The 9,774-nt window shown below is 39.7% G+C and overlaps 1 protein-coding gene across 1 annotated transcript in view; it reads right to left on the bottom strand.

The window, feature by feature from the left end:
* Positions 1-8,671, bottom strand: part of cacna1fa (calcium channel, voltage-dependent, L type, alpha 1F subunit a) — a 57,831-nt gene extending 49,160 nt beyond the window's left edge. The window contains exons 1-3 of the mRNA XM_034124143.1: positions 8,656-8,671; positions 5,402-5,576; positions 2,903-3,008 (exon numbers count right to left, since the gene is read on the bottom strand). Of these exons, the coding sequence (XP_033980034.1) occupies positions 2,903-3,008; positions 5,402-5,576; positions 8,656-8,671 (297 nt within the window). The remainder of the gene's footprint in view (positions 1-2,902; positions 3,009-5,401; positions 5,577-8,655) is intronic.
* Between the last annotated feature and the right edge of the window lie 1,103 nt (positions 8,672-9,774).

Raw genomic sequence — 9,774 nt, 5'->3', positions numbered from 1 at the left:
CAATGAGTTTTAACATTTGCTTGTATTTAGTTTGTAAAAGTGTACCGTGAGTTGATCGTAAGGGTTGTTACAGTATGGCCGATATTCTAACAGTATTCCTGTCTAACAGTTTCACGGTATACGGTATTGAACCATCATCAGCTCTAATAACCCTTAAAGATATGAGAACTCAGTTGTAAACCTGATAGAAAACATAGCTAGGCATGTGAGTCTACATCTTAGTTGCATGTTAAATTAAATACTAATCAGCTTTGATTCATGTTCACTTTCCCTGGTAAACAATAAATACGGAGGCGTGTGACGCAGTGGGTTGTGCGTTGGTGTTGGGATCAGGGGGTCACAGGTTCAAACCCCACTGCAGTCAGCATGTCGTTGTGCCCACTTCACCCCAAATGGCTCCTGTGGGGATTGCCCACAGTATTGAGTATGTAAGTCGCTTTGGACGTCTATAAACTGCCTTCTCGTCGAAGCATTAGGAGACATTTTCTAGCATGTTCTCTGCACCACTTGTGTTGTTATCATTAGAGTTAGCAGTGGCTCTCTAACCTCTTAACCCAGTGCCTAACTGTAAGCCTGTCAACAGATCCCTCTCTGTAACCTGCAGCTTAACACCTCGAATCACAGCAGCCACTGTCACTAGGCCTCTTACCCCGGCTGACGCAATAATCCAGCCACTGACGTTTAACTGAAACCGACTGCAGCCCACAGAAAGCAGCAAACAATCGCCTCGTGCAAAAAACTGAGCTCTTAGGGGATAATGCTAAACGTCACTGAAGGGAAGAACAATCTGCTTTGTGCAATGCATTAAAGAAATCTACTGATATGTATCCTGATGCAAGAGCTGCTGCATGTCCTGAGAGAAGCAGGATAAACATACTTTATTCATCCAAGGGGGGATATTGGGTTTTGTTGCTCCATTTTTTAATACAAGTCAATCAAATATTTACAATAACATAATAAGTTCAAGTAAAAATGTGCAATAAAATAATACAATTATATAAAATTACCTTTTATAGTAAATCATTGCCATAAAACATGAAATAAAATCTAATTAAAATGTAAAATAATAATAAAATGTTATAGTAAAAGTATGCAATAAACAACCAAATAAAATGGAATTAATTATTTAAATAAAAACTTGAAATGATGTTTAAAATAAAATAAAATAATAATAATAAAAGTGAAATATTTACAGGAGGTTTATTTCCAACAATGTGAATATTTTAAGCTACTTTTTTCACTTAAATACCTAACATGTTGTTCAAATACTGATCACGTTTACTTTAAGCAAACAAAGCTTTTAAATTAGGATCGTTTCCAATGAAATAACAAAAATCTGACTTAGTTTTTTTTACAAATATTTAAACCTTATGGCTCATATTTCCAAAATGCAAAAGATCAACAGGCTCGTTTTCAGTTTGATCGCTAATACATGTGTTTTAATGGGGAGACGTGACAAAGTGAGGAGGAGGAGGAGGAGGAGGAGGAGGAGGAAGAGGAAGAGGCAGATGGTTGGTGTTTAAGTCGTGGTGATCCCTGACAGGGTTTCAAACACCTGAGCCTTTGTTAACCTGTGTTAGTGTTGCTGCCTTCAGCTCAATACCTGCTGACCACTGTTCCTCTTTTTAAACATCTGTCTACACGTTAGTCATGAATCACGACTGCCTCTATCAGTGTCCTCAAAGGACTCAGAGGACTCAGAGGACTCAAAGGACTCAGAGGACTTCAGGTGGAAGATGAACTCAGGAGAATCACACAGGATGCTCTTAAGGCTTTGAAACAGGACCAAAATAACATAAAAAACACAAAAGGCGACTGTGGCTGAGAGGGAGTGTGGTCGTCTTTGTGTGTGTGTGTGTGTGTGTGTGTGTGTGTGTGTGTGTGTGTGTGTGTGTGTGTGTGTGTGTGTGTGTGTGTGTGTGTGTGTGTGTGTGTGTGGCCTAGCATTACTATACTTGTGGGGACCTAAATCTGTTTACACAGTCACGTGTGGGGACTCGCCTCCCTTATGGGGCCAAAATGGAGGCGAGTCCCCATAAGGGGAATCATACATTTTAGGGTGAAGACTATTAGATAAGTCTCCATGAAATGCATGTAAGTCAATGTAATGTCCCCTGAAGTGATGTATACATGGTATGTGTGCGAGTGTGTGTGTGTGTGTGTGTGTGTGTGTGTGTGTGTGTGTGTGTGTGTGTGTGTGTGTGTGTGCGAGTGTGTGTGTGTGTGTGTGTGTGTGTGTGTGTGTGTGTGTGTGTGTGTGTGTGTGTGTGTGTGTGTGTGTGTGTGTGTGTGTGGACTGGATAAAGCGCTATATAAGTACGGTCCATTTACCATAAAGAAGGTCAGACACACTTCAAAAACTTGTTGCGATATCAACTCAGATTAAAACTCTTCTCCAAAGTTAATTTGACTGCTTACTAAAGTGATCGTAGTACAAAACACGAATCAGGTAAACATCTTTTCTCACCAGACTAATAAAGAAGCGTTATTTAAACACATTAAGCACACAACTAAAATGCAATTCCTTATTGTTGCTGGATGATGTTACACAGCAATGCAAGCTAAATAGAGTAGTTAGCCTTGAAAGCTTCATTTATTACCCTAACAGCAGGGGTCCTAAATGATTTGCAGGTTAAGTTGCATATTAAACTGGGCCTATCACAGCGTGTTAACCGTGTTTAACATTATAAACAAACAATGTCATGGTGCTTACAGTACAAAGCTATTAAAATAATTATACTTTAGCTGCAATCAGTGTTTTTCTTTCCATTTTTACAAAAAGGAGCCTTACTTATCTTTCCTAATACCAATCTCAAACGTTTAAATTAGTTAAGACAACAAGTTAAACTGTATTTAATGCATAATGAATATATAGTGTATATTTGTGAGCTGTATAACTCACCAGTTGGTGGTTGGTGACGTTGGAGTCGTCGTCGGGGTACGGTTTGGTCACTCCCATGGCCACACAGTTGGCAAAGATGGCGAGGAGAATAAAAATATCAAAGGGCCTGAGGAGCGGAGTTAAGGTACAACAGGAGATGCATCTTCACAGGAAATACACACAACAACAACAACAACAATATAATACAACTTCTACCCAAGCTACATCCCAACATATTCACATCAGCACATGCAGAACTGTCTGCATACATATATGTTGGGGAAACTTCTGAAGCAATTGGAAACAGGACTCAGAGAGACACGAGGAGAGCTGGAGCTTTGATGGCAAACACTGACGGTTTATTTGGAGTTACGTCCGGAGAATTCACAAGACAGGTGGTGTGTCACGAGTTGACTCAGCGGTTGCCAAACCAATTCTGAAGAACTCTTTCTGTATCTCGAGGTTTTAACTAGTTCGGACGGAGTGTAATAATCAACATTCTTCATCAGCGAGACTAAACAAATATGGACCCTGAATCTAACTAGAGCTCTCGTCCATAGGAAATAATGTGCGCCAGGGAACCTTCGTCCCTGAACAGTAAACGACCTCATGGCGGCTTGTGCTCGGTCATAGACTGGCAACAACAATGCGCCCAAGCTGCCACTCCTTAAGAGAGATAGCAGCAGTACCCAAGGCCGTAGACCTATGCCATGGGAAAGAGACAGTGAGAGGAGAACATGATGAACTGTGTCAAAGGTTGAATACCTAAGCAAATTATTCCCGAACAATATATATATATATATATATATATAACCCAATGTGAGATAGAGTATAGGAAAAAACCTGAGAAGAGAAATAGTTTATGTTGTTTTGCATTTCAAAGATAAAGTTAAAATGTTGAGAATTATAACTGTTCAGAATAAGTTATACATGTTGCAAATAAAGTAGACATGTTGAGAACATTTTGAGAATAAAAAGAACATTTTAAGAATAAGGTTTAAAGGTTGAACATGTGGTACAGTTACTGAAAATAAAGTCATCATTTGAAGAATAAATTATATCTCTGGAGGATAAGATATAAGCGTTGAAAGTAAAGTAAAAATGTTAAGAAAAAATGTAATACGTTGAAAATAAAGTCAGTTTTTAAGGATTCATGTTGAGTATAAAGTGGAAATGTTGAAAGGAAAAGTCAAACTTGTAGTTGTAATGTGAAATAAACATACATTTTTATATTGACTCGACACCTGAATATGTTACTTATGTCCATATTTTTTAAATTGCTGCTACTCATTTTTAGCCATGGTTGTGTACTTAGTTGTCTTTATTTGTATTCTATTATTAATGTGTGCTTTTCTTCTCTATATTTAACAAGTTAGTTTACTCTTTATTATTGCATGCCTTACTTGTTTTGCCACTTCAGCTGCAACACTGTAAATGTCCCCGCTGTGGGATTCATAAAGCAACTCTGATTCTGATAAACTAAAAGTTTGACATTTTGACAATATCCTCAGAGAGTTCAATCCTCTTCTCATTTGTCCCCCTCGTGCCTCTGAATCAGAAACAGGTTTCTTGCCAAGTACGTTTACACACACGAGGAACTTTCCTAAACACAGTTAAAGAAGATCAATTGTAAGAAAAACAAACAAAAAATCTAAACTATTTAAAATAAGTTAACTCTCCGTATTCCCTGCCCTCTCTGAAGGATATTTTTTCTGCTAAATATTATAGTCTGAGCAGGTGAATGTATTTTCTTATACAGGAGTGGGTCTGTGTGTTGGTAGTAGGCGTAACACGTACTCTCACCATATCATAGTTTAATCACCAGGTACAGTAGGATTACATTATTAGTATTAAAGGTCCCCTATTATACTGTTTTCCGTCAATATATTATAGGTCTCAGATATATACAAAACCTGTCTCTGATTGGCTGAAACACCAAACAGATCATTGCAGCATCCCATAATCCCCTCTGTTTCAGCCCTGTTTCCAAAGTGCTGATTCTCTGTCTGTTACTTCAGATGAAAATAAGGAGCCCCTCCCCACGCCCCTCTGAGAGATATTTGGTTAAAAAGAACAAAATGGTGCTCGAGGAGGAGATTCAGGTGATAAGTGGGGGGGGGGGGGTTACCTTGGTTGGTGATTGGCTAATGGTTACACAAGCCAAAAAAAAGTATACTATACTATATAAAGTATAGTGGTGATAGTGGTGGTCTAATGGATAGTGAGGTGGGCTGAAGATCGGAAGGTTGTGAGTTCAAATCCCGCCAGGAACACCACCACTAGTGTGCCCTTGAGTAAGGCACTTAGCCTTCAGTTACTCCAGGGAGAATGTCCCTGTAATTGGTAAGTCGCTTTGGATAAAAGCGTCAGCTAAATGTAATGTAATGTATAATAGAGGACCTTTAAGTAGGTAACTGTAGTAATTGCAGGTACTCTACAACCAATTTTTTTTTTTATATTATAAAAAACAATTTAAAAATAAGTAAACTCTCTGTATCCCCTTCCCTCTCTGAAGGATACTTCCACTCCACCAGGGCGAGGGCGGCCATGCGGATGGGGTTGCTGAGCGTGAGGCAGCAGAGCGCTCGGGGGGCTCGCATCGCAGACTTGTTGGCCTGCATCGCCTTCTTCGCCCCCCCGCCTCTCTTTCTGGCCGAGCCAGCGGACCCCTCGGCTTTCCCTCCATCCCCCCCATCTGTGGAAAATACAACGGAAAAACACATACAGTTAGTTATTCTCAGATATTGTACTTGAGTAAAAGTAGAAGTAACATTGTGTAATGTAACCCAGAACATCGTCCTGAAGCTTCTTTTGTTTTGTTGTTTGTTTATGGTTCCAAACGGTTGTGGGAGAAGTACTCAGATCTTGTACTTGAGTAAAAGTAGAAGTACTCAGTTCTTGTGTTTAAGTAAAAGTAGAAGTACTCAGATCTTGTACTTGAGTAAAAGTAGAAGTACTCAGATCTTGTACTTGAGTAAAAGTAGAAGTACTCAGATCTTGTACTTGAGTAAAAGTAGAAGTACTCAGTTCTTGTACTTGAGTAAAAGTAGAAGTACTCAGTTCTTGTGTTTAAGTAAAAGTAGAAGTACTCAGATCTTGTTCTTGAGTAAAAGTAGAAGTATTCAGATCTTGTGTTTAAGTAAAAGTAGAAGTACTCAGATCTTGTGTTTAAGTAAAAGTAGAAGTACTCAGATCTTGTACTTGAGTAAAAGTAGAAATACTCAGATCTTGTACTTGAGTAAAAGTATAAGTACTCAGATCTTGTACTTGAGTAAAAGTAGAAGTATACAGATCTTGTACTTGAGTAAAAGTAGAAGTATACAGATCTTGTACTTGAGTAAAAGTAGAATTATTCATATCTTGTACTTGAGTAAAAGTAGAAGTATACAGATCTTGTACTTGAGTAAAAGTAGAAGTATACAGATCTTGTACTTGAGTAAAAGTAGAATTATTCATATCTTGTACTTGAGTAAAAGTAGAAGTACTCAGATCTTGTACTTGAGTAGAAGTAGAAGTATACAGATCTTGTACTTGAGTAAAAGTAGAAGTACTCAGATCTTATACTTGAGTAGAAGTACTCAGATCTTGTACTTGAGTAAAAGTAGAAGTACTCAGATCTTGTACTTGAGTAGAAGTAGAAGTATACAGATCTTGTACTTGAGTAAAAGTAGAAGTATACAGATCTTGTACTTGAGTAAAAGTAGAATTATAAAACGGACAAGTAAAATCAAGCAATCTGATTGGTTCTTAGCCGTGGTATACTGAGCGTATACCACGGGTAGAATTGTAAATTACTTTTCACAACAACTCAGTATCCCTCCGCGTCTGAGATAAACAGTATACAGTTGGGCTGTTTCAAACTGGAACAAGAAAGCAGCGGAGAAGTAACAGGGCAGAAACCCTCCTTTTTACGCAACGGTCCAGACATAGACATCAAACGGCAAAAACATATTCAGTGTGCAGTTCCTTTGGCATTAGGACAGGGATATCTAGATACTTTCCAAGGTTTGACATAATGAATTGTGCTACTTTTAAAGCAAGCAACAATGTTTTCAAATCTGTAATCAAAAAGGTCCGCAAAAACATTTAAGATTAACTTCGACCTCCGGGGTGGGGGGGGGGGTCTTACTATGGAGGAGTGGATTGAGGAGTGCCTATCTCCAGAACAAAAAGCACCTAAACGACGACATGTAGAGCTACGTGAAGAGCAGGTAGACCAACTGGAAAAGTATCACCATTCAAAAGCTTTCTGATGCGGGTCTTGAAACAAAGCAGAGAAATTATGACCGTTAGTGGCCACAGGTGCGAAAGCTCTCTCCAGAGCTACTGGAAGCCGAATCTCGGGGACCGGAGAAAGTGGAGCAATATTCTCGCAACGCCAAGCAACAGCCTAGAACAACCTCAGCCGATACAAGTGACCACGTAAGCCATGCTACTGATGCTGGACAGTTTTTCAGTGGGTGCACAATAAACGGCAACATACAAATTAATGTAAATAAATAGCTAAATAATGGATCAACGCTCTCTGTCTAATATGTTCGCTAGCTGTTGTTAGTGTTGTTGCATAGCAACCACCTCGCACTATGTTTCGTGCAGAAGGCAACAGAGGGACTATTTTATTTTGAACATCATTATTTACTAATAAAAACTATTTAAATTAGAGTGTGTATTTTTCTTTCATATTGCCACACTTGGTAACCGTTTTATAAAAGCAATAGCTCACTTCAGGCCGTGATATATGCTCATTATATCACAGCTAACGGGGTTGTCGACCCTCCGCTTCGCGTCGGGCCGAACCACGCCCCTTAGCTGTGATATAATGAGCATATACCACGGCCTGTCGTGAGCTATTGCTTAAGTATACAGATCTTGTACTTGAGTAAAAGTAGAAGTACCAGAGTGTAGGAATACTCTGTTACAGTAAAAGTCCTGCATTCAAAAAGTTACTCAAGTAAAAGTAGAAAAGTATTATCATCATCAAAGTACCTCAGTTATCTACTTAACACCACTGTCCCTTTGTCATATATCTGTGTTTTTTATATCATACTTATTTCAAACCAATGTTTGGACTGGTTAATAAATGTTTTGGGAGTTAGGTATTTTGATCATTGTTCAGGCCAGGGTATTTAGTGTTTTTTAGTATAACACATGAACCCTCTCTAATTCAAACTGTGTAATAAGATATATTTAAACTACTTTCCTTTTGTGTCCTGGCCCCCATTTGTAAGCTTTAAATAGCTCTATTCAGTCTTATAGTTGTATTTTTGTCAATATAATACATTTAACTGAAAGAGAAATATGAGTAATGCATGTCCGATGATAATTTGTTCTGCTAAATATTATAGTCTGAGCAGGTTAATGTATTTTCTTATACAGGGGAGGGTCTGGTGTGTTGGTGGTAGGCGTAACACTTTCACTTATATCTCACAGTATCCTAGTTTAATCACCAAGTATAGTAGTGTTATATTATTAGTATTAAGTAGGTAACTGCAGTAATTGCAGGTACTCTGTCCTGAGGCCTCATATTATTAGACCAGATGTGACCTACTTATCCAGGTACTGAGGCCCAGGATCACCTGAGGAGGCCCTCACACAGTAAGCCTGCAGGAGCAACCTCACACAGTTTTTACACATCTATTATCATCAGTTAAAGGATTAAATGTGCCCCCATGCCACCTGCAGTAAACTACAGCACTGTGGGCCATGACTATTTGATATTGCATGACTTTGACGGTATAATGTTGTCACTCAGAGACTTAGTGAGCAGTTCCTACCTTTCTTCGCGTCCATGTCCGCCGTTTAACCACGAAATCACCTCAGGAAACCCACCATCAACTCCTCAGGGGATCTGCGATGCGTTATGGATCACAGGTATTCACTTCAACCCCGAAAAAAGAGAACTTTCTCTGCGTAAAAATTAAAAAAAGAAGCACCATGTGCAGCCTGTCATCTCAGCTGCAGGCCATGCTGCTCAGCTCTGCGCACACATCCAATTAAAGCTGATATAACTGATAACGCGTATTAATAAAAACTGCAATTGCTTTGTTTATATCCACGCAGGCACATAACGGTGAAGGGAAGATGAAACTAACGCGTCCCCAGATCCTCGGTGGTCAGCCGGGAGGATTAGAGGAGCTGAGCCGGTTAACGGGATGAGGATCTGAGCAGGGGAAGGTGGAGGAACACCGTGTGAAGGAGTTGTGGGCACAATGTGGGGAAAGTTATATAAGCTGAATAAAATGATATTAAGAAGTAGTGCCAGGATATTTAATAAATAAGGATGGTTTGGCGGGAATAAGAGATGGTTTCAGAGAAGCAGCAGGGGGTGCAGTACCGGCTGAGGGCCACAGAGGGCGCTGCCTCACAGGGAACACACGCACTGTGATTACAGGAGGGACACCGCGTATTATCTGAACCCACTGCATTACTTTAGGCTACTTTAAGCTAGAGCCATGAACATGAACTTTTAGTTTTAACTCGGAAATGCATTAAAGGTAGGGTAGGTAAGTTTGAGAAACCGGCTCGAGATACACTTTTCTCTTCCTGATGCGCCGGTGAAGATGGCCGCATCGTCTTCGTGCTCCTCTCCAACTTTGCCCATTTTCGTATTTTGTACATATTTCTTTTACTTTTGCCGTTTTACTTTTAACATGGTTCGCAACATGCTAGCCGACCGCACCTACTCTGCCATACAATATAGCAGAGAGGAACTTTTCCAATTGCGAAACTTCGTGGACAATATTAACCCTCCGACAGACAATGGAGATTCACCATGGCTACCTGTTGCTGTTATACCTGAGAGACGCAAGAAGAAGACAAAGCGGGGATGCCGGGCCGGGTTGCTGGTCAAACTGAGAAAACGTGAGAATCGGCCCCCTCTTCCGAGTATTCTT

Source organism: Trematomus bernacchii, unplaced genomic scaffold (assembly GCF_902827165.1).
Source record: "Trematomus bernacchii unplaced genomic scaffold, fTreBer1.1, whole genome shotgun sequence".
NCBI classification, from domain to species: domain Eukaryota; kingdom Metazoa; phylum Chordata; class Actinopteri; order Perciformes; family Nototheniidae; genus Trematomus; species Trematomus bernacchii.
This window is presented reverse-complemented; position numbering and strand designations above follow the sequence as displayed.